This window comes from Arachis stenosperma, chromosome 5, assembly GCF_014773155.1.
Source record: "Arachis stenosperma cultivar V10309 chromosome 5, arast.V10309.gnm1.PFL2, whole genome shotgun sequence".
Taxonomy (NCBI): domain Eukaryota; kingdom Viridiplantae; phylum Streptophyta; class Magnoliopsida; order Fabales; family Fabaceae; genus Arachis; species Arachis stenosperma.
Window position 1 is genome coordinate 73,909,848 of NC_080381.1, and position 26,124 is coordinate 73,935,971.

General features: G+C 35.4%; 1 protein-coding gene across 1 annotated transcript; it reads left to right on the forward strand.

Moving 5' to 3' along the window:
* Window positions 1-1,379: 1,379 nt before the first annotated feature.
* On the forward strand, window positions 1,380-9,740 carry LOC130983154 (alpha/beta hydrolase domain-containing protein VTE7-like). Its single transcript, XM_057907340.1, has 10 exons — window positions 1,380-1,712; window positions 3,774-3,868; window positions 3,963-4,060; window positions 4,874-4,923; window positions 5,257-5,352; window positions 5,475-5,564; window positions 6,664-6,756; window positions 7,435-7,530; window positions 8,463-8,528; window positions 9,300-9,740. Exons 1-10 carry the CDS (start codon window positions 1,518-1,520, stop codon window positions 9,453-9,455), a joined length of 1,035 nt encoding a protein of 344 aa, XP_057763323.1. The 5' UTR covers window positions 1,380-1,517; the 3' UTR covers window positions 9,456-9,740.
* The last annotated feature ends 16,384 nt before the right edge of the window (window positions 9,741-26,124 follow it).

The window sequence follows — 26,124 nt, forward strand, 5'->3', positions numbered from 1 at the left end:
ATTAATATTTTTCAAATTTATATGAGATTATAATTGAACAATTTTTATAAATAATCAGCGAAAAAAAAAAGATTTGGATTTTCTAAAGTTTGAATTTCATTTTAGAGAATAAAGTGTGATCTCTTATCATTTATTTTATAGGTAGGACCAAGAATAAATATGAGAGAAAAATCATTCAAAGATAGAAAATCACACTTTATCCTCTAAAGTACAAATTTAAAATTTAGAGAATCCAAATCCCAAAAAAATTACCTTCCATAGCAAGGTAAGCCAAATTAACTAATACCAACTTATTAGTTGGATTACATTAAATTCAGTCTTCAGAGCTGTGACGGTTCATAACCCGAACAAAATTGAATAGAAGGAAAAAAGATAGAACTATATAGAGAATAGAGACAGATGATTTAAAGAGGCGGGGACAGAGGAAGTGAGAACTTTTTTTTTTTTTTATATTGTAACAAATTGTGTGATGTATCTTTATATTTTAGTGTAGATGAATTTTACACTGTTATGGAATGTTTTACTTTTTAAAAAAATACAAAATGTTAATTACATTTTATGCGTGAAAAATATTTTTTAATTATTTAAATACAAAATAGTGCCGACGTTTTTATTAAAAAATATTTAAAAAATTCCACAAAACGGCAGTACTATTTTTATTTTGTAATTAAAATTTCAAAATAAAAAAGTAAATGACATTTTAGTTGTTTTTAATTTTTTTAAATAAAAATTTTAGAAAATGAAAAAAAATTATAAAACTATGAATGACCTAATAACACTGTTATTTTTTTTAAATGATATTTATTATGATCCTTATTAATAATTTTAGCATATTTTGTCATTTTTAGTAATTTTTATTTTTCTTAATTCTCCCAAGAATAAATAGATAAAATAATTAAAGAGAATAATTATTAAAAAAATAATTTAATAAATTTATTTATTTATAATTTATATTAAATTAAATTAGAAATATACAGATCTCCAAGATTTTTACAAATATTTAATCTTATCTCTTGATAATTCTTTTTTTATTGTTTTTAATTAAAAAAATAAAAAATAACCAAAATGTCATTGACGGTTTCCATTTTTAGATTTAAAAAAAATTACAAAATGAAAATGGCATTGTCGTTTTGCGGATGAAATTTTTTTAATAAAAAAGTTTGTGAAATTTTATATTTAAATAATTTAAAAAATATTTTTACACACAAAACTTAGGTGACGGTTTGTGCTTTTTAAAAAATAAAAAGTTCCATAACAGTGTAAAACTCACCTACACTAAACTATAAAGCCACATCACATCATTTATTACAATTTACAACATTGAAAAAAAATAGCCGAGGAAGTGATAGCACAATTTGAGAAAGACAATTAAAGAAAGAAACATTACATTTAATTACAGCAACATTGAAGCATTATAGAGTGTGTGTGCGCGGTAGAAAGTAGAAACTAGAGAGTGGAGTACAGAAAAACAAGCACATTTAACAAAGTTCCTCTTTAGCAGTGTTTGATGCTGAAAAATGGTGTTTTCTGCGTCTGTTGGGTCTGTAGCATTGCCCCCTCCGAGTGTGAGAGTGAGTGCGAAGAGGTGGAGTAGTGTGGTGGTTGCTGCTGCTCATGAACCCTTCCCTTCCTTTCTTCCTAAGCTCATTGACAGAATCCATGATCCCTTCGCTCGTAGACTCGCCATGCGAATTCAGAGGCTCCCTGTTCCCGTAACACCATTTTCTCATTCTGTTTTTCTTCTTCTTTTTTTTTTTTATGTTTTCTCTTTATTATTATTATTATTATTATTATTATTATTATTATTATTAGAAATGCTTTATGTCTTCCTGATTGGTTTTTTATGTTTCGTTTAATACTTGTAATTCCTCAAAGGCACTCTATTTGTTTGCAGAATTGCCGGGTTACTTTCATATGCATTTCTTAATCCATTGCTAAGGTTTTTTTTTTTATTGTTTTTAATTTATGTGCAGAAGCCAGAAAGGGCCATGGGTTATTTTTTATTGAAAGCATGTATAGGATTGTATCACTATATATTAGTAATAAGCACAAATATGATTAATAATGCAAAATAATCTGTGCATGTCGAGCTTCACAGTGTATGAGTTTTCTAGTATTTTGAATTTCTTTTTTTCTATTTTAGAAAATTATTTTTTTAAATCATACTCCTAATCCTTTTATAAATTGTTAGATACAGAAAATATTAACTGTATCTAATTTTTTTAGTAATAAAAATGATGTAATTAAGAAAGTGGTTAGAGGTTATATCATTATTCATTTTAGGAAATTTGTAAGAGTTTTTTTTTTCTACCTTATTTTCAGATGTTTTTGAGTTTGGGGCTCAGATATGACTTGTGGTTATAACAGATTAACAGTAGTTTTTATGTATGTTTGAGTGAGCATAAGCTTTTATTGGTTTCTTTTTATTTTTTGCTTATTTTTTTCCAAATAGTACTGTCCTAAATGTTCTGTCGGATGTAAAATAGGAATCACTGGTGATTGATTGAATTTCAGTATATAGTTCCAACAAATTCTTTCACTATCAGGATCCAAATTTTTTTTGAAAAGAATAAAGTTAAGAGGAAATCCACACAATCTTATCCCACACATTTTCTGCTTAAATTTTTTGTTTCACCTAAGAGATATCCAATCATGCAAATTATTATAAGACAAAATGGTCCAGGGGATCTAAAATTACAAATTCATCTCTGACTAAAGGCGAAGAACAAACTTTTCTCATAAGAAAATAGTGAAGGATGAACGTGTCATTCTTAAATGTTGAGGGACTACTTTGTCCCACGGTTTGCGTGGTTAGAAACTTCCAATGCAATAAAAAAATGATGAGGGATGAAATTGTAGGACGCAAAAACTGTTACAGATTGAATTGTGTTTATTAAAATGGTTGCCTGTTGCTCTATGGTAATTCTTTGATTATGTGGGTCATTAGACATAACCTATTGCTTCAGAACCCAAACAGGGAAAAAAAAAGCTTCAAATTTATGGTTCAATTGATTGAAGCATTTATAGTATATTTGATTTTCTTTCTGTAGAATGATTTAGCCTTTAGGGTAGATATGTTAAAACAAGAAGCCAACAATACTTCAATCCTTAAGTAAACAGATAATGTTTGAAATTTGAATCACGAAATAAATGGTAACTTGCTCAACAGGACAACGAATTACAGTTTTATACAGTATTATCTCCAGCACATGTCGTTTTCAATGTTGGTTTTGATAGGCTGTCATCAGTTCCACTTTTGATGTAACAGATAGTGGTACTATAACTGTGATAATTAAGAGAATGATATTTTTTCCACTTATTTTTTACCTGTGTAAATGTGTGAACGAGTGATGATATAGCCTTCTAATGATGTTCCACAAGATCTTTTTAATTCAAAATCCGCTCACAATGGCATAAATTGTAATTTACAGAACATTTAAAGATAATTCAATGCATGATAGCTAGATTTTGAATTGAAAGGATATTTAGCCAAACGAATTAGGAATTATCATTTCTCCTATATGAACTGTCATTTAAAAATTGAAATAAAATTTATAACTAATCATAACATCTATTTCTAGCTATGTAGATTTTTAAATGGACTTACATTGTAGCCTGTTCCAAGAAGATGATGTTCATTTGCCAAATTTGCTTGCAATAAGATTGACAATTTATCTAAGCTTGAGTTCTGCTCGTAGTAATCAATTATAGTTAATCGCTATTCTTTTTTTGGATCTTATACAATATCTGATCTTATTCTATATGACAATTAGGTTAGGTTCTCAGAAAATCCCATCATGAGTAGTTGTGTTAAGCCACTTATACAAAAGAAGGAAACTCCAATTGTTCTTCTACATGGCTTTGACAGGTTCTCAAAACATTCAAGAAATATAGCTACTTTATAATTTACACATTTTTGTGCTCAAGTAGCTTCTTCTTCTCATGCATTCTTAATTTTTCAGCTCATGTATGGAATGGAGATATGCCTATCCACTGCTGGAAGAATCAGGTTTTGAGACTTGGGCCATTGACATTCTTGGTTGGGGTTTCTCGGATTTAGGTTTGTTTGCTCACTTTGCCATGTTGTGTTACTCTTTCGTTTTCATTTTATCTGTCATTGTGTTACTATTCCTGCAGGGACGGACATAGCGGAGCGAGCCCCTCGCCCGGGCCCTCCCTTTTTTTAAAAAATTAATAATAATAAATTATTAAGTATGATTTAATTTTTTAAAACAATTATTTAGTATTTAATTTAGTATAAATAAAAGTCCAGTCCAACTTAAATATTAATGATTTTTAATATCTAAAAAGTAAGTAACAATATTAAACAAATCTAAAAAAGATATTATTACTAATATTTTTTAATTAAATAATTTTTTTTAAATCCCATAAAATATATATTTTTTCTTGTGAACGTTCTTCTTGATTTATTTGGTATTAATTCTCTCTCTGCTACAACTGACAGATTTTTTTAGCAATAAATATTGTGAAGACTCAGAAACAAAATGAAAGATGAATTTCTTGCTTATTGTCTTTTAATTATATTGAAAAGAAAATTGCTGAAAAATTTGATATAGATTCTATTATCGAGGAATTTTATGATATGAAGAATCGACCACTTCGTTAGTAAAGAGTACACATATTTTTTGTACTTTAAAATATATTCTTTATCGATATATTTTTGTAATATATGTTATATTATATAATTTTTTGTATAATTTTTTAATATTATATATATTATTGGCGTCATGATAATATTTCTGGATCCATCCCTGATTTCGGGAATATACGAAAAAGTGATAGCAACAGATAAAAGGTTTCTTTGAGAGATTTTTCATGTCACTCTTTCTTCTTATTCTTCATTTATTCACAGAAAAACTTCCCGCTTGTGACGTGGTATCAAAGCGTGAGCATTTCTATCAGGTACTTATGTACTACTAATCTCCTATAGAGTTTAGTTTCCATGCTAATCAGGTAATGCAATGTAGATAAAAGTTGTATTTGTTAGAAACAGCATGTGGAATTCAACTTTTTAACTAATATATGATAATGGTATTTAATTCTTAAATTTCTGCTTCAATTATTAAGGTGTTAGCATTTGTTACACTATGTGAACTAGAGAAACATATCAATTAAATTATACATCACTTGTGGTTTACTTTAAGGATTGTAACTGATTTCTTTAAACATCACTGTTATTTTCCTTCCAAAATTTACACTCTGTGTTGAGGCTAAACTTGATTAATCTATTTACAGTTTTGGAAATCCTACATCAAAAGGCCAATGATATTGGTTGGACCAAGCCTTGGATCTGCTGTTGCTGTTGACTTTACAGTGAATTATCCAGAAGCTGTATGTGCCATACAGTAATTTAACTTCTGAATATCAATCACAACTGAATTTGTGAAAACATATTTAGTAAAAATTGAAGTTGGTGTGCTCTGATAATTTATGTGCAGTTCAATTTTTTTCAGGTGGAAAAGCTTGTTCTCATTGATGCTAGTGTATATGCAGAGGGAACAGGAAAGCTAGCAACGTTGCCAAAAGCTGTTGCTTATGCTGGGGTATGTAGTTCATACCACTCTCAGCTATCTACAAATTTACCTTGTATCATGGAGTATACAACCATTTTACTCATCAAAAGATTAGTTTGTTGATAGAATAGTCTCTCAAATGTTGATAATTATCTTATGGTACTTGAAGGATTATAATGTTTCATTTGAGTCTTGAGTGAAACTGTCAATTTGGGCTTCGAAATATTAGTTTATTGACAAAATGGCCCTCAGGTTTAGTTATTTATAGAACCAATCTTTTGGGATAGCAAATTAATCTTTCAAGCATGAAAACGGTTGTTTACACCTTTTCTTGTTTCTATTTGCAAATGGTCTCTTTCTGCATGAATTATGTTTTGTATTTTGTTATCTTACGACTTATTTCAATGTGGTCTGTTCTCCTTTAGGCGTGGTCAATGGGACATAAATTCATGGGTTAGTTTTTGGTTCTTCATAATATCTTTAACCAAGTATATGAATTCTTAATATGGCATTCTTGTTTTGGAAATGGCATCTGTCTTTTTAATATAATGCTGCTGGTGTTATTCCTTCTCTATCTCAAAACAGATAGTAAATTGATCTTGGAATGATCCATTTCTTACCCCTTGCAATCTTATCTTAATGGCCCTATTTGAATATCTTTTAAATAATAAGAGTCAACTCTCTTCCTTTGAATATATTTTTCAGAAGGGGGAAATTAAGCAATTTTTATGCAGATGATGTCTTTTCGCATCAACACTTTCTTTCTCTCTACCATCTATGTTGGCGATATTCTTTGGCTTTTTGGGGGTTTTCATGTTTCTACATGTCCAATGAATATGGGTAGCATAATAACAAAAGAAGAACATCTATGTTTCTTAGCCATCATTTCCTTCTTGTTCTGCTAAGATTTCCAAGCAATTCATTTTCTTGTGGAGAATATTTATGAAGAAATCTTCAGCATTAAATCATTAGGCTTCAAGAATTCAGGATACACTTGTTTCCCTTCATTAATGTTTAATAAAGCCTTTCAAATAAAATTGTGGGATATATATTAATGAGTATGAGGATGATGGTGATAATGGCTTAAATTGCAAGTTATAACTCACCCTTAGACACTCTTTTGAATCAGGTGTATTTATTGAAGAGCCTGCCGTTACGGCTATATGCTAACTATTTGACCTTTTACAATGTGTCATTCAGTACCAGCCTTGATTGTACTAATGTGAGTTGTCCGATCCTAAAGTTTACTGTGTTGTTTATACAAAAACATTATGTGTAGATATTATTAGTGCGAGTGGCTCAAACCCTATCCACTATTGGATGAGATGTGGATTCGAATTAGATTGAGTTCACACCTCATCCAATGGCGGATGGAGTGTGAGTCGGCATAATGTCTCACACCACGTATGTATGCATAAGACAATTGATTTATATAAGGAGGCATACCCATTTTCTTACCATTTTTTATTCCATAAGAATGGACCATTGGGTATACGCACTGATAGAGATATGAACATCACAAATTTAAGCACCCGTTGAGGAAACCCAAGATTTCATTCATATCTGAATTCTTAGCTTTTGAAGCATCTTATATACTTGAGAAAAATATCTCCAAAGCTACTTTGGTAAAGGAACTAAGGACTTTGTTACAGTACCCTTCTTTATATAAGAGTATCAATATCCTTGATCTAATCAATAGTTTAATATTTGTTCGCAAGATTTTAATTTTTTTTCTTTGAAAATAATTGTATTTAATGGATCATGTCACAATTTCCCAATCACACAGAGCATCCCTAGTAATTAATTACATAGACGGTGCCTCAAATAATCATTTTTCTTACAATGCCCTTTGGAAATGTTGCGATAATGAAGAATGTTAGTCTTCCTATAATTTTTGTAGGTCGGTCGCTTGCACTGTTTGATGCCTTGGTGGGATGATGCTACGGTTGGTTTCATGACTAGTGGCGGTTACAATGTTTCTTCCTTAATAGAAAAGGTATATACTATCTCACAACTACAAGTTTATGAGGTTTGGATTTGTTAGGTTTATTTGTATGATGAAATTTACAAATGCACTTTAATATACCCTTTTCACACATTCTGATATCTCTCTTAAGTCTAAGGTACCATGGCCGTTCATCTAATATACCCTTTTCACTAGAAGTCCCAATCTGCTATATGGCCATTCTTGAGTTTCATTTTTATTTTAGTTTTTTTCTGTAGAGCAACAATCACTAGCAAAAGTTGAATGTTTATCTACTCTCTGCTATCTTTAAGTTCTACTGATTTGTGATGCAATTGATTCTGTTGTCTCCATCAAGGAATGATTTTTGCCATCTTTGAGGTTCTGTTCTTATTGAAATAAAAATGGTTCTGTTTGAACAATGATGCTTTTGGTGTACACGGCCATATTTTAAAGAGAGTTAAGAGACGACCTTATATTCGGTATTTGAGACTTAGTTGAGTTTAAGGGTTCATATTTACATACATGAAGATGTGATTATTTGGAGAGGTTGTCATCGTTACTCTGATCCCGGTTTGTTGTGAATGTTGAATTCAGCTAGCTGGATAGCTTTTATTTCAATATTTTATTATCAGATTTTGGACACAATCACTCCACACACGAGTTAGAACAAGGAATTTTTTTTTTTTGGTTAGAATATAATTAGAGGTATCGATATTTTATGAGTGCTATTTGAACATAACATTCATGAGATACCATGGCGAACTAGTCGCATAGAAATCACAAGTTTGTGCCTGTAAAAGCCATTGGAAGGTAAGACTCATTTATGTACAATTGTGCAAGTCCCTTCTAGTCCTTATTTTTTGACAAACTTGTATGGATATTGGATAGGGCACCTTTGACACCATTTAATTACAGATGCTTGATTCCTTTCAATACAAGATCTTTTGAATTTGTTTTAACAGGTGAAACAGAAAACACTCATCATTTGGGGTGAAAACGACCGCATCATCAGCAACAAGCTTGCAGTGGTTAGTTTTTCATATTGCCAAAACATGAGAAACTATAGGGAGCCAATATTTCTCAACCAACATTGTAGCCAACATTCATTATTTAGAATTGAATATTAAAAAGAAACATCCAAAACTAAAAATAGTAAAACCAATTTAGGGTATAAAATTTAGGATCTATCGTTTAGAATTTATAATTTAGGGTCTAAGATTTATAATTTAAAATTAAGAAATTAGTATTTAAGGTTTATAATTTAGAGTTTAAAATTTAGAGCTTAGAGACTCTATATGGGGTGGTCGGAAGTGAGGCAGTGGCCGGCAGTGGTCCCCGGCAGCGGCGGTGGCTGGTGGTTGTCATGAAATTACGGTGGTAGGAGAAAAGAGGGAAATAGAAAGGGGCAAAGGAAAGAAAAAGGGATAAAAGAATAACTTGAAAAAAATTGTAGATGAATATTTTTTTTGTATTAACTGAAATTGGCTAATTTGGTTTCTAAGAACTATTCCCAAAATGATCCTGGAGCATAAAGAGCAAGAAATTTATTAAGACTTCTTTATTCTTTTACTTGCTGGAAAGTACATGCCATGGTGCAGAGATATACGTGGTGCATCGTGTATTAAAATAATCCAATAGTATAGATCTTAGCAAAAGATTTCATCCTTATCTTCTGTTTAATCTACACTTTTGGGTTATCTTGGTGAATCATACACCAAAGTTGATCAAGGTGCATTTAAGTCCTCTGAAATTAACTATTGAATATTTTTATTTTTATTTTTATTTTTTTACCGTTGCAGCAACTACACTGCGAACTACCTGATGCAGTGATACGCCAAATACCAAACTGCGGCCACATTCCTCATCTGGAGAAGCCAAGTTCTGTTGTCAAATTAATTGTTGAATTTGTTCAGAGAGAGGCCAAGAAATTAGACAAATGTGTTACACAAGTATGAAGGTTGAAAACCTCATTTTTCTATTCTCCTAATAGACAGAGAAGGCAACTTCTGCAGTTCACAATTTGGCAAAATTAACCGGCACATGACAAAATATGTTATGGAATGCTCCTATAATTAGAGTGTTAGATGAAAGAAAAGAAAACAAAAAATGTGGCTGCAGCTGTTTCGAATATATTTATTATGATTGTTAATAAATAATAAGTAAAACCTATAATTACCTTTTTGAATTTTACTTTTAGTGAAGGAACATTCTTCTGTGATCATCTTAAGTCTTCACAAATAGACAAGCACAACAATGCCATCATTATTTTGTGGCTTCATTATCATGTTATATTGAAAGTGAATTCCTATTGTTTTTGGTAATGTCATTGTTTGTGATTGTGCCAACATGTTTATTAGTTGATAATGAATGATCAGTACAAAAACTGTTGAGTCATGCTTGTCACTTTTGTTTCTCAATTACGCTATATGGATTAATGTTTTTGATGAACAAGTATTTTACTTGAGAATAGAAATAATTAACATGCTCAGGTATTTTAGTATGCTCAGGTATTTTTTACGTTCAGTGATTCAAAATTCATTTGAGATATTATTGACTTTAATTTGAGGTAAAAAAACGTTTGTTCAAAAATCAGGAGACCAATTTGAGACCTATCCCGTTGCAATAAATAGTGCCACAAAGTTTTTTTTTCTTTATTTTCCCACAATATCTTACAACCCAAAAGTCCACTTCGCTGTAGAGAACTCCAGACGCCTAATGAGGTGCCTCTCGATCTGCATTTGAAAAACACAAATATCCGTATGTAATGAGAACCGGGCCTTCTTAGCATGGTAATAGTGCCGCATACATAAGATATAAGGTCCTGGAAAAGTAAGAGGCAATCCTAGAACTCCGACACTCAAATTATAAAACTTAAGGCTTTAAACCGGAAACCATAAATAAGGGTAGTTCTCTAAGGTCCTTAAACTTAACCAAATTCTAACTAAAATCCTTAACTATTCCTCTTCCTCCACAATCCTCCAAAACACCACTAGAACCACACAGACAAACAAGCAGACAATAGCAAGCACAATTAGAATACAAGTAATGCAAATAGCACGTATAACAATTAAGCATATTAAATTCACATAGGCATTCCCAGTTAAAGCACAAGCAAGCAATTCAAACATATGCATATGATGTATGTCTATCCTACTGGCTGTGAGCTCATGTGTCGGTTACTTTGCTAGAACTTGACACACCCGGTAGCTAACCCGGATATTATCTCTCGACTGCGCATCTCCAGGAGGCATAAAATCGGGGGATTAGTGCTCTACCACCTTCTCCTGGAGGCATACACCAGGGGAAAATAAATCGGGGGATTAGTGTCCTACCACCCTCCACTAGTAAGGCCGTGCCATACCAGTCAAGGGAGTAGTGTCCTACCACTTTGCTGACAGAGAGAGAAGGAATATGAGGGAATACGTCAGGAGACTAGTGTCCTACCACCTTCCTCACATTCCACAAAACACAATCACAAGGAATACGGGGAAAGAATTGAGGGATTAGCGCCCTACCGCCTTCCTCATATCCAACACATCCATACCATCATCATGTCCATTCATTCCCAAATTCGTCATTATTACTTCTTTACATTCGTTCATATTCATTGCATAATCATTTATTATGGCCATGGCATCACATATACGTCATATCTTCGCACTTTTCATACATAATTCGTCATTTCCAATCTTACTTCACCCCTAAGTTACCACCTTTTCTTAGCTTCATCTTATTACTAGACATACCACTAAGATCAAGGGGTTAAAAGAGTAAAAATAGAGGTTTAGAGGTTCAAAATTAGATTTTAAAACACAAAAATTCATGTTGCTGAAAACAGGAGCGCCACGTACGCAAAGGCTTGTTTTACCTTACTCGCGTACGCATGCACCTTGCTCGCGTACGCAACTCCTCAAAATCACTGTTACGCATGCACCCTGCTTGCGTATGCGAGATGCCAAACCCAAAAGGAATGGTCGCATTGTGTGCAATGGTTGTGTACGCAAGTTCTGCAGAATAGGTAAAAATTGGTAAGTGCTGCAGAATTTCAATTTTGCACACCGAACTTTCGATGCGCATAACATTCTCGTTTTAAAATATTTTTCATCCATTCTTCAAACGGCATACACTTCACGAATCCAATTTTCATATGAAATAAGTTTCAAACAATTTGGGGATCCAGAAGCTGAGTTATGGCTCGTTGAAATTCGGCTAAAAATAAAATTTTTACAAAAATTTATAAACCTTTATTTTCACCAAAATCAATTCAATACCAACATTCCACTCATACAATTAGCACCACAACATAACATTTACAGTACTACAATCTCCACATCCTACCACAATCAACCATATCCAATATTACACAATCTCATACATAAATTACTCAATTAACCAACAAGTCCATCCATAATTCATCACATATACATATTCATTCCTAACACCTTGCCAATCATCATTATCATCATATAGTATTGTATTTTCATCCCCCACATCAATCACTAAGCCAATGCTCAACCTATTGCAACAACTATCATCTAGGTGCTAAGCAATTAACATATTCATGTATTTCCACTTAGCCTATGGTCATCTAGCCTAAGTTTTCACAAGATATTATATATTAAATACAAGAAACCAAAATTATATCTTGGTTGATTTCCCGTTAAACTTGGAACACCTCACAAATCAACATTCTCCAAGCTCCCAAGATTCCAAAACTTCCCCAAGATACCCTTTAATCACCAAGTCTCAATTCAAGCCCCACATTTTCAATCTTCATCCAACCAACATTGAATTCCAATATAAAATCACAATTTTCACCACAATTAACATATAGCTCATTAATTCAACACTTATACCAAGGGTTTGAGGGTGCTTACCTTGCCCAAAGCTTAAGTGAGAAAAATCCAACAAAATTTGCAAGCTAATTCAAACCTAAACATCGTAATCAAGGAAAATTCAACATAATTTCACATTGAATTTCGAAATTTGGGGAGGAGAAAACTGAAACTGAAATGTGTAGTTCTTACCAAATTACTTACCAGGTTTTGTAGAGCTTTTCGCGCTGGTCGCATGGCCACAAACAGTGCGGCGATCGGAGCTCCGGATTGAAAGTTATTTGTATTTGAGTGAAGGGTTAGGGTTTATGGATTTTTTCTCCACTTCAAGATTCCCAACATGTTTTCTTGTTTTGGGAAGGGGAAAGAGAGCTGATCTCATTAGTTTATGTGTGTTGGGTTGGCATTGGGCCCAATACAGGCTTGGTTTGTCTGGTTTGGCCCGTTCGCCCTAATCTTGGGCCAAATTCTTTAAAATTAGTGTTAAAATTATTATTTTAATTAGCTCTATCTCATTAAATTATAAAATTCTATGTTCTATTTTTCTTAATTAATAATTAATTTATTAGTTAATTATTTACTAATTTTGTGAGTTTTACATCCTACCCACCTAATTAAGAATTTTGCCTTCAAAATTCAGATTTAGTTGTCTAAAAGGAAGTGTGGGTAGATATCTCATTTAGGATTCAAGTCCCCAGTTGTGGGCTTCCATCCCAGCTCCTAATCTATCATAATATTACTATTGATTCAATACTTCCTGGCCTTAATCCCTTAGTCTAGACTGCTCACCGTTTCTAATCTGTTGAAGTAACTTTTGTGTACGCGTAACTCCCTTCCTCAAACGATCTAGGTCTCCCCTTCTCTTATCCACACAACTCTTTCGTTGGATCTGCGCGGTTAGATTCTCAACTCAAATTTGCTTATTCTTCTTTCCGTTGTCTTGCTTAATCCTCTAGGGTCAGTTCAATACCAAGTATTTAACTTACCGTGCCACCTTACTATATCCTGAGGTATAGTCTCATCAATTTCTTTGATGAGTAGTTTTCTATGATAAGCGAAGAGTAAATGGATTGGTCAATCGATTCACGATTACCTAACGGTATTAAGTCCTTCAATCACTGCTAAAAATGTTTCTACCGAGGCGTCGTTATGACATCATGATGCTACATGTATTCTCCTCCTACGTCCTTAGGTAAGGTGTTATAGTATTTCTAATTGGTTTATTAGGTTCAGGTATGATGAATTTTGGCACAGAGGTCGCTCTCTCCTCTCAAGGTTTGAAAATTCCTTATATTTAGGCATCCAAAATAAATGGTGCATCCTAATGTGTCGATTTAACCATAGACAATATGGTTGGCAAAACTAAGGCTCCAAATTTCTTCTTGTTGTCGTATACTACACACTCCGTCTTCCGCATTTCAAAAGTTTTGCTCTTAATGAGTTATCGTCTTGATGGCTATATTCAGGAACTATACGAGATATTTACCAAGCTCGGGGTAATTTCTGAAAAGACATCAAATTGAAAGGCATTCACACCGCACAAACAGTGTTTACAAGGAAGGAAAAATGACGTCTAGTACGGTGGTTGCACTAAGTCTCAGAATAAATGACAAAAGGCACAAGGAGAAAAATCCAGGTGCATAGTAAGAAGGGAATTCAACTTGAAACCGTGATAGAGAGAGAACAAGGAGTATCGAATCAAGTAAGTCTCAGCTGACTTATGAAGAATACAGATTGCGAATGAGAGCAACTTTACTCCCAGTGAGTCCTCAATTTTAGAATTTACACAAGTATGCCTAGCAATGTTCACGCAAGTAAGAAATAGTATTTGGAAGATGATCAATTCATTATGAATGTTGAAAAGCTTATCGAGTAATCATGAATTATTTATAATTGTTTTGTATGACTAATTGACGAGAGCTGATAAAGTTGGAAATTGTGGGAGATATTAAGTATGTTTGATTATGAAGAGATTGGTTCTAATTTGTTTGATGGCATTGTAAGGGTTGAATTCGTGATTGATTGTGATGAAAGTTGACTCTGTGTGAGTTGGGAACAAGTACACGGTTGTATTTCTATGTGAATGTTTTGCTGAAAACATTGGTTATATAAGATGAAACACACATGGGGTGTTTTATAAATAAAGACTATGGTTGTATTTTTCAACTTAAAATGTGTAGTTATGGCATAGAAGAGTTGAGTAATTTAAAAGAATAATCAACTCTAACTACTTAAAGGGCTTCTATAAGTAGATGAAAATGTGAACTAATGATTAAGATCGGGAGTGATACCAAATAGCCAACTATGGTATTGAAATAAGCTTGAGGAATGATTATGGAAATGTTTGGACTGCTGATGACAAAAAAATTTACTCTCGATTTTAACTATCGGCAAGTACACTGGGTCGTATCAAGTAATAAAACTCACAAGAGTGAGGTCGATCCCATGAGGATTAAATGATTAAGCAATCAATAGTAAGTTGATTATTCTAGTTAGACAAGCATAGTTGGATGATAGGTAGCAGAAAATGTAAATAACTTGAGAGTAAAAGAAAGTAATAAAGAACAGGAAAAGTAATTGGCAATAATATAAATTGCAAGAAAATAAAGTGTTGGAAAATTAAAGAGCAAAAAAAGTAAAATGAAAGAAATAAAAGTGCAAGGAAATAAAATGCAGGAAAGTAAATGACGGAAATTAAAGCTAGAAAACATAAGGGATTGGAGATGTTGATTCCTTTTGAATCAATGAGTCTCACTCCTTCTCAATCATATGAAGTATCTATGGCGGATTGTCAATAATTGAGTTCCAATTCCTTGGCAACTCAATTTCTCTTAACACAATCAATTGTCAATTCCTTTGACTAATTGTTCATGAGAAGAGGTTAAGCTCAATTTCTAATCCATGAGCTACACAACCCTTAGGATCTCAATTCAAAAGGTTATATGTCACGTTGATAAACCACTATTTTATGGTTTACAATGTGTTTAATTGTGTGGTTTTATCATGGTCTTTACCCACTTATTCATATAATTAGCATGCATTTATATTTCCTTCCTAAAATTATTACATGATTGGAAACATGCTTCTTTGGTCTTAATTTAGCTAATCTTAATCCTCTCTTATTACCATTCGATGCCTTGATCTGTGTGTTAAGTGTTTCAGGCTTTATAGGGCATGAATGAGTGAGAGATTGGGAAGGAAGCTTGCAAAAATGGAAGGAACACAAGAAATTGAGGAGATGACCAGCGAAAAGTGACGCGTACGCATCAGCGACGCGACCGCGCGGAAGAAAGGAATTTGCAGTGACGTGGCCGCATGAGTGACGCGGACGCGCGGATTGGAAAAGCAGAAGCAACACAGAGGCATGGACGACGCGCCCGCTTGGAAAAGAAAAATGCCGAATGACGCATCCGCGTGAATGACGCGTCCGCGTGACGTGCGCGATCTGCAGAATTGCAAAAGTCGCTGGAAGAGATTCTGGGCCGCATTTCAACCCAGTTTTTGGCCCAGAAACACAAATTAAAGTCAGGGAACTTGCAGAGACTCAGGAGGCTCTGATAATTCATAATTTTAGGATTAGATGTAGTTTTTAGAGAGAGAGATTCTCTCATCTCTCTTAGGATTTAGGATTTTAGGATTTCTATTAGTTTAGTTCAATTCATCTTCATTCTAGGTTCTATATTCCTTCAATATTTATTTTTTACTTTTATTTACTCTAATACTTTTATTTGTATTTGATTTATGTTGCCCAATTGGCTTATGAACCTTTCCATGTTATGACTTGAATTTATATTTAGACGTAGTTTGATTGCTTTATTTACATGAATGCTTTTAATTTAATTTGGATATTTTCCCTTTTGGATTTGGTTGATTAATTGGTGACTCTTGAGTTATCAAACTCATTGTTGATTGAAAATTGGAATTCTTCAAGAATTGATTCGAGATCCAATAACTCTAACTTTTCCCATGGAAAGACTGGGACTTGAGGATTCGAATTAATTCATCCACTTAAGTTACCTTCATAGTTAGAGGTTAACAAAGTGGGAGAAAAATTCAATTCTCATCACAATTGATAAGAATAACTAGGATAGGACTTCCAGTTCTTATACCTTGCCAAGAGATTTTATTATTGTTAATTTATTTTACTTGTCATTTAAATATACCTGTGCCCATTGCCCAAACTTCAAAACCCCGATTTACAATCTTCATAACCAATAATAAGAACATACCTCCCTGCAATTCCTTGAGAAGACGACCTGAGGTTTAAATACTCGATTATCAATTTTAAAGGGGTTTGTTACTTGTGACAACCAAAACGTTTGTAAGAAAGGTTGATTGCTTGGTTTAGTAACTATACTTACAACGAGAGTTTACTATAACTTCTAAACCATCAATCTTCAGTTCTTCAAAATGGCGCCGTTGCCGGGGATTTGCAAACGTGTGCCTTATTATTGGTTATTGTAAATATTTAAAAAAAAAATTCAGATTTTTATTTTAAAATTTTTATCTTATCTTATCTTATTTTTCAAAATTCAAATTTTTTTAAAATCATCTCTTTTTCAAAATATTTTCTTTTTGTTAGTTTTTGTTTTTATTTTCTCTCACTACTATGAACTCTCACCCCTTTGGCTATGAGTCTGGTTACAATTATGTTGCAGGAAGAAGAAATTACAATGAGAACAGGCATCAAGGTTGGAACAATCAAAGATGGGAGGAGCCACAAGGATTTGAACAACCCTCATGGCAACAACCACCTCCAATGGACTATCAACAACCACCACCATATGCCTATGAACCCTCTCCTCAACATGACTTTGGACCACCATACTCACAAGCCCCTTTCCGCCATTTACCTCTATATGACCCTAACCCTCAACCACCATACCAACCACCTTATGAGCCATATGAACCATATATAGAACCACCCCAATTATAACCCAATTACTCACAAGAACCACCACTTCAATATTCACCATCTCCATATCCATCAATCCAAGAGCACTATGATCATATTTATGACAGCCGAGCGCATCAAGAGACAAAGGATCGTTTCAAGGAAACAGTGGATTGATTTCAGGCAACCATTCGTCAATTGGAGCAAGCGATAATTCAATTAGCTTCCCGATGTTCGGACACTCAAGGAACCCCCATGGCTTCATGTGGACAATCTAATGAAGAACGTAGCATGAAGGAGATACTCGAAACTCCAGTGAACGGTACGGAGTATGACTTTGTACTGGAACAAGTGGAGGAAGCCAGAATTATTGAAGAAGAAGAAGTGGTTGAAGATTTAGGAGATGCAGAACCTCCATGGGAAAGTCCAGTCATAGAACCCTCTTCCAAGACGTTTGAAATTGATACTGAGGAGGGTGTACAACCTCCAAGGCATATCACAGTTGAAGACTTGGAAGAGGTTGATCAAGAGATGGAGATTCAATAAGAAGAAGCACAACCTCCCATGCCCTTGGAAAGCAATGAAGAGGAGATTGAATTGGAAGAAAGCTACCAACAGGAAGAGGTTGAAATTGAAGAAACTTGCAAAGAGGTGGTAATTATCAGAGAAGAGCACAAGGGAGTGGAGCTTGCAATTTCATTAAAAATACCTCCCCCTAAGTTGCCATCATCCTTCACAACATTCAAGTGGGCAAAATTCATATCCCTTAGCTTTCTAATTCCACTTGAATATGGGCTACTGGAGACGGATGGTCAATTTAGAGCTCTTTGTGACATTAAGAGTAAGCAGAAGATGGCCAATGGTAAGAATTGTCCTGCAAGGTTCATTATGGTTGGAAGCTTTAAGTTTAAACACAAAGGTTGGTGTAAAGCTCAACTGAATGGGTTTAGGAAGCTATTTGGTCGCTGTAGTGGGAATTCAGATCACCTTTCACCCGGCTGGAAAAATGCAGATAGAGACAAAAACGGGTGTAAAAGTAAGGTTTGGGATCCTGGAATCTGTTATGACATTTGTCACCCTGGGAGCCTAAGAATCTGTTTGAAGCTTCTTAAGGGCTTTACATGCTTAGTTTGGGACCCTGGAGGCTACTGGAAGTACAAACATTGGTGGGGATTCCTAGATCAGTACAAGCATAAACCACCATAATAGGGAGCTCACCAAAGGTCCAACTTAAGGACTTTAACTAAAAGTGCTAGGTGGGAGACAACCCACCATGGTATGATCGTTCTTTTTCAATTTTATTTCGTGTTGTTTATTTATTTTATTTTATTTTATTTTCATTGAACCTGGAAGTTTTAATAGCATTTACATTAACACTGCATATTGCATACTGCATAATTGCATAATAAAAAAAAAGAAAGGGAAAACACGCACGCGACGCGGCAGCGTCACTGACGCGTCCGCGTCACTAGTGCATTGGGAAGACAAGAATTGAACTTAGAGTCACACGAGAGCGTGGCTGGAGGCGTGCCATTAGCATAATTTGACCCCACGCGACCGCGTCGCTCACGTGACCGCGTCATGTGGAACTTTGGCCTCCCACGCGACCGCGTCACCTACGCGGCCCCGTGCCATAAAAATCGACGTCAAAAAGGTGCATGGCCGAAAGTTGTGCTGGAACTGGACTGGACTCGTGCTAGAAGCCCAAGCCCTCCCACACGAACGCATCACCCACGCGACCGCGTCGTCTTTCAAAAATGGCCATCCACGCGATCGCGTCACCCACGCAACCGCGTCACCCAGATTTTTGGCAAAATGCAATTCAAATAGAGAGTTGTGCGAATGCGAGGCTGCACTCGCGCCGCTAGCACAAATCAAGTGACGCGATCGCGTGACCCACGCGTCTGCGTCGCCTGACCTTATTGTGCACCACGCGGCCGCGTCACCCACGCGACCGCGTCGCCAGCGTCGCACACCTTAACCTAATATGCAAAAATATCTTATCTTTTCTTCCCCAATCCTAATCTTTCCTCCCTCCTTTCTTACTTACTTCTTCTTCCCTTCTTTCCCTTTTCATTCTTCTTATCTTTCATTTTCTTTTACTTAATCGCGTACTTTCATTCATTGCATTATTTTCATTGGTGCTGGAATTTTATTTGGGTCATTGTTTTTTCTATATTTTTGTGGATTATTTGACAATTATATATTAATTTTTAAAGGGTTGCTTGCATGTTCAATTTAATACTTTCAAATAGCTTATTTACCATGCATGCTATGTGTTTGTGAAAATGCCCTATGGCATTGTGCACTATTTTTAAGATTTCTTTTAATCCACTACTATAAATACTTGCTTTTCACAAAACCCTTTTTATATTTTATTAATTAAATATAATTGTTATTACAAACATGTTGTTAGTTTGAAAGACTTGGTAATCTAACTTGGACATTGAATGCTTGATCTATGCTACTCATGCCTTTGCCAGCATGCCAATAAACACCTTGCATTCACTTGTTATCATATGCACTAGCTATTTTCCATTGATGACTTTTCACATGTACTCATGAGCGTGTGTTAACGTCATTCTTCTTTATTGTGCATTGATTACCACCTTTCCCGCTCTCTTCCTTGCTCTAACCCTTAGCTCTAAAAGTTACTTTCTTTTTCCCTTTTCAGGATGGCCACCAAGAAGGGTAAAGAGAAAGCTACTCCCAAATCACCGGCAAGGAAAGGAACAAAAAGAGCCCCAGTTGAAGCAACCCGTCCACTTGTATATCTTAGCATGCACCGAGGAGGGTGCAATCTTTAAGTGTGGGGAGGTCGATACCGATCTCTATGGGTTAGCTATTTTCTTCTTTTCAACACCATTGTTTTATTTTCTTTGTTTATTCATTATTGCATTTGCATGTTTCATTGCATGATTGTTTGATTTTATGCATTTAGCCACTACTTGGTTAAAGTAATGAGTTTCTTCTAAGACCCTATTTTTTGAAAAATTTTTACTAATTTAAAATCAAATTTTTGTGTAAAACTTGTTTGAAGTTGTATTTGGAACATGGTTTTTGAGTCAAAGAACACACAACCTGTAAAATTTTGAGCTTATTTACATGGTTACATTATTTAACCATAATATTTATTCTTGTGTGTTTTCTTCTCTATAATTGCAATCTTTACTTTGTTCCATTCTATATCTCCATTATTTAGTATATTTACATGCTTGCATATGATTGAGGCCATTGTTTGATTCTAGCTCACCATTCCCAAATTAGCCTAACTTTACATCACCCTTGTTAGCCCCCTTGAGCCTTTAAATATCCTCTTGTTTTATAACCACATTACTAGCCTTAAGCAAAAAAATAAAATAAAAATCCCAAGTTGAATCTTTGGTTAGCTTAAGATAGAAATTGTGTAATTGTTTAAGTGTGGGGAAACTTTATGGGAACACGGATGATCGAAACAAGGTAGAAAGTTAAAAAGAATAAAGATATTTCAAAATAAAAATTTTTGGGAAGCATGCTCATGTGAAATCAAAGTAATTAAATTTCCATGTCTATATAAAAAAAATTTCAGTATTTAAATAAAGGGGATACAAAAGAATTCCCCAAATGCAAAATAAAGCAATGCACATAAGACAAAATTCAAAAATAAGTTTGATACATGAGCATGTAATACAAAAGTGGGAAAATTTGGGTAGCTAGGTAAAGAATTTTAAATTTTATAAAATATGTATATGTTAGGTAAGATCTTAGACTAATCAAGGATTCACTCTGTTAGCTCACTTAGCCTTATATGTACAACCTTACCTTTACCTCAGCCCCATTACAACCCTGAAAAGACCTCATGATGTTTGCATTGGTATACTAAATATTTGTTGATTGGTTAGATGAAGAACAAAGTTTAGAAAGCATGATTAGAGAAGAATAGAGTGATTGACCCTAGACACTTGAGAGATTAGAGTGATATACACTACCAGTGAGGGTTCAATGCTTAATTCTATGTTCCTTGCTTTCATTAGCTATCTTCTTACAAGTTTATTTGCTTTTTATTGTGTAATTTGAATTAGTGGAATCTAATTCATATTTGTCTTGAAAGATTTATTTACTTTTTCACCAAGTAGGTAGAATCATCTTTGCATGTAGTTGCATTCACATTCATAGGTTGCATTGCATAAGTCTTGCCTTTTTCTACTCATTTATTTTGTCTCATTGAGTTTAGCATGAGGACATGCTAATGTTTAAGTGTGGGGAGGTTGATAAACCACTATTTTATGGTTTACAATGTGTTTAATTGTGTGGTTTTATCATGGTCTTTACCCACTTATTCATATAATTATCATGCATTAATATTTCCTTCCTAAAATTATTACATGATTGGAAACATGCTTCTTTGGTCTTAATTTAGCTAATATTAATCCTCTCTTATTACCATTCGATGCCTTGATCTGTGTGTTAAGTGTTTCAGGCTTTATAGGGCATGAATGAGTGAGAGATTGGGAAGGAAGCTTGCAAAAATGGAAGAAACACAAGAAATTGAGGAGATGACCAGCGAAAAGTGACGCGTACGCATCAGCGACGCGACCGCGCGGAAGAAAGGAATTCGCAGTGACGCGGCCGCATGAGTGACGCGGACGCGCGGATTGGAAAAGCAGAAGCGACGCGGAGGCATAGACGACGCGCCCGCATGGAAAAGAAAAACGTCGAATGATGCGTCCGCGTGAGTGACGCGTCCGCGTGACGTGCGTGATGAGCGAATAATTTATACGCTTTTTGGCATTGTTTTTAGGTAGTTTTTAGTAAGTTCAAGCTACTTTTAGGGATGTTTTCATTAGTTTTTATGTTAAATTTACATTTCTGGACTTTACTATGAGTTTGTGTGTTTTTCTATGATTTCAGGTAATTTCTGGCTGAAATTGAGGGACTTGAGCAAAACTCTGATAGGAGGCTGACAAAGGACTGCTGATGCTGTTGGAATCTGACCTCCCTGCACTCGAAATGGATTTTCTAGAGCTACAGAACCTCAAATGGCGCGCTCTTAACGGCGTTGGAAATTAGACATCCAGAGCTTTCCAGAAATATATAATAGTCCATACTTTATTCGGGAATTGATGACGTAAACTGGCGCTCAACTCCAGTTCCATGTTGCTGTCTGGAGTAAAACGCTAGAAACACGTCACGACCCGGAGTTGAACGCCCAAAACACGTTACAACTTGGCGTTCAACTCCAATAGAAGCCTCAGCTCGTGGATAGATCAAGCTCAGCCCAAACATACACCAAGTGGGCCCCGGAAGTGGATTTATGCATCAATTACTTACTTTTGTAAACCCTAGTAGCTAATTTATTATAAATAGAACTTTTTACTAGTGTATTAGATATCTTTGGACGCCTAGTCCTTTGATCATATCTTTGGTCTCAGTTTTGTTTTATTCTTTATCTTAGGAGGCCATTGATCACGTTTTGGGGGGCTGGCCATTCGGCCATGCCTGAACCTTTCACTTATGTATTTTCAACGGTGGAGTTTCTACACACCATAGATTAAGGGTGTGGAGCTCTGCTGTACCTCAAGCTTTAATGCAATTGCTACTCTTTTCCTATAAATTTCATTTATTCCTATTCTAAGATATTTGTTGCACTTCAACTTGATGAATGTGATGATCCATGACACTCATCATCATTCTCACCAATGAACGAGCGTGACTGACAACCACTTCCATTCTACCTTAGGCCGGGCGCGTATCTCTTGGATTCCTTAATCAGAATCTTCGTGGTATAAGCTAGAATTGATGGTGGCATTTGATGACAGGTCATCATATACCCATTTTTCAAGCTAATTTCACTTGTTTTACTAGTCTTTATGCACTTTCTTGCATCCTAAGTAAGTGATTTGGAATGAAAATGCATAACTTCTTTAAATCAAGCAACTACCATTAAATTGATGCTAAATCATGAGGTTTGAGCTAAAATTAATTGATTTTTAATGAATTATAAACCTTATGAATTTAGAGATACTTTGAGTGGTTGTTTTGGTTTCTTGTAGGTGAAGAAAGGAAGAAAAGAGGAAAAACGTGGCTTAAGAAAGCGTGGTCCAAGGGAAGAAGGAATGTGGCGCATGGAAGGGAGGAAGCAAACATTGCCCTCCACAAGGGCACACTGCCTTCCAGGAGAGCAACATTATGAGCCAAAGCTTGAAAAGCATCACTGCCCTGCCCACAACAAGGGCGGAGCACAATTTGATGCTAAGAATTAAAGAGAGCAAAAACTCTGCCCTGCCCTCTTCAAGAGCAATATCGGGCTTCAACCAAGAAAAATTCAAAAGGAATTGCTTCATAATGCTTCCTATGGGTTTTGAACCCAAGGACAAGGAGGAAAGGAGTAGTGCTCATGCACAATAAAATCAAGCAAAAATTAGCTTGCTTTCATTCTCCCTGGATCAAACACGGCACCATGAGGAAGCAAGGAACTAAGCATGACTTTGGTGCCAAGAAAACCAAAGAAAAGAAGTAGCGTGTGCCTCCACCAAGTTTCGAACTTGGGACTTCATCTTTGGCACATTGCCCTGCCCTCCACAAGGGCAGGGTAGCATTTTGTGATGCACGGCCAGCACACAAGATTGGCACGCACCAAGGGAGTCTCGGCCAGCAGCAGCGCGCGCGGGCAGAATCTGGCGCACCAAGAAAATTCTGCCCTGCCCTCCACAAGGGCAGGCAGCATCTTACAGCACCAAACACGCACGCAACAAGGGCCGCACGCACCATTTCCTGCTCTGCCCTCCACAAGGGCAGGGCAGCCTCCTGGGAGCTACTTCCTCATGGGCTGAAATTGGATTAAAAATCCAATTAAATTCATTTCTTCACCAAATCAAAAGCCCATCCAAATTCCAAAATCCAAGAATAGAAAGTGTATAAATAGGAGATAGTTTGATGTAATTAGGGCATTTTTCTTCACTTTTGATTTTTGAACCTTCTTTTGATTTTTGAATTTTTACATTTTAAAACTTCATCTTCTCTGAGAGCTTTGAACTGAGATTTTATAGAATTGGGAAGGAGAATTGATCTCTCTTTTTCCTTGTTCTTGCTTGAGCACTTTTTACTTTTCTTGTTTGAGTCTTGGGTGTGAAGAATTGAGGAATTTCTGTCTCAATCTCCATTTAAGATCTCTTTGATTACCTCACTGCATAATTGAGTTGAATCCAATTTCCTTTACTGCTTCCTCTTTAATTTCTTGTTAATTGCTCTGTGAACTTGGATCTGGGAAGGCAATTGAGATTTAGACTTTGCTATCTAGTCTCTGGAGTCCTGAGACCCATTTTCCTTTTGGTTCTTCTGTGAACCTCTGCTGCAATTTAATTTCCCCTTCTGTTTGAGATTTAACAGAATTCAGATTATCTCTTGCTTTGATAATTGTTGCAATTTACTTTCCCTTGCTTGAATTCTGACATCCCAGTCCTCAAATCCCTTTTTCATTCAAGCAATTTATATTTCTTGCACTTTAAGTTACTGCAATTTACATTTCTTGCACTTTAAGTTTCAGTCATTTAATTTCTTGTTTTTTAAGATTCAGCTCTTTTACTTTCAGTTTTCTTTAATTTCTGCAATTCTTCCCTTCCCCTTTACATTTTCTGTCATTTACTTACTGTTGGATACAAAATCACTCAACCAAAACTTGATTCGCTTGACTAAATCAACCACTAAACTAAAATTGCTCAATCCTTAAATCCCTGTGGGATCGACCTCACTCCCGTGAGTTTTATTACTTGATGCGACCCGGTACACTTGCCGGAGAGTTTTGTGTTGGATCATTTTCCACACATCAAGTTTTTGGCGCCGTTGCCGGGGATTGAATTAGATTGACAATGATTAAGTAAGGTGTTGGTCTAGATTAAGCATTTTTTTTTACTAAGCACATTAACTGTTTGACACATTGTGTCATCTAACCCTCTAACCACATTCTAGCATTAGAATGTCCATGTTTCATTTGGTTTGTTTGTGATTCTTGCAAGTCATGGATGCTGAGGTGCGTGAAGAGGGAGTGAACAACAATACCCAGCCTGCAAGAAGGGTGTTGGCCTCTTACACTATCCCCAATGCAAGAAACTTCGGGAGTAGCATACTCACTCCCAACGTTCATGCAAATAATTTTGAGTTGAAGCCTCAACTTATCACTCTGGTGCAGAACAATTGCTCCTATGGAGGAAGTCCACTTGAAGATCCAAACCAACACTTATCCATCTTCCTCAAGATTTGTGAAACTGTCAAAACAAGTGGTGTGTGGTGCGCGAAATTGTGATCACTACAACTTCACACAACTAACCAGCAAGTGCACTGGGTCGTCCAAGTAATACCTTACGCGAGTAAGGGTCGATCCCACGGAGATTGTTGGTATGAAGCAAGCTATGGTCACCTTGTAAATCTCAGTCAGGCAGACTCAAATGTATAATGGTGATGAACAAAAATAACATAAAAGATAAAGATAGTGATACTTATGTAATTCATTGGTAGGAACTTCAGATAAGCGCATGAAGATGCCTTCCCTTCCGTCTCTCTGCTTTCCTACTGCCTTCATCCAATCCTTCTTACTCCTTTCCATGGCAAGCTCGTGTAGGGTTTCACCGTTGTCAGTGGCTACCTCCCATCCTCTCATTGAAAGCGATTGCATATGCCCTGTCACGGTCATAGCGGAATTCATCTGTCGGTTCTCAATCAGGCCGGAATAGAATCCATTGATTCTTTTGCGTCTGTCACTAACGCCCCGCCCTCAGGAGTTTGAAGCACGTCACAGTCATTCAGTCATTGAATCCTACTCAGAATACCACAGACAAGGTTTAGACCTTCCGGATTCTCTTGAATGCCGCCATCAGGTCCTGCCTATACCACGAAGATTTCGATTAAAGAATCCAAGAG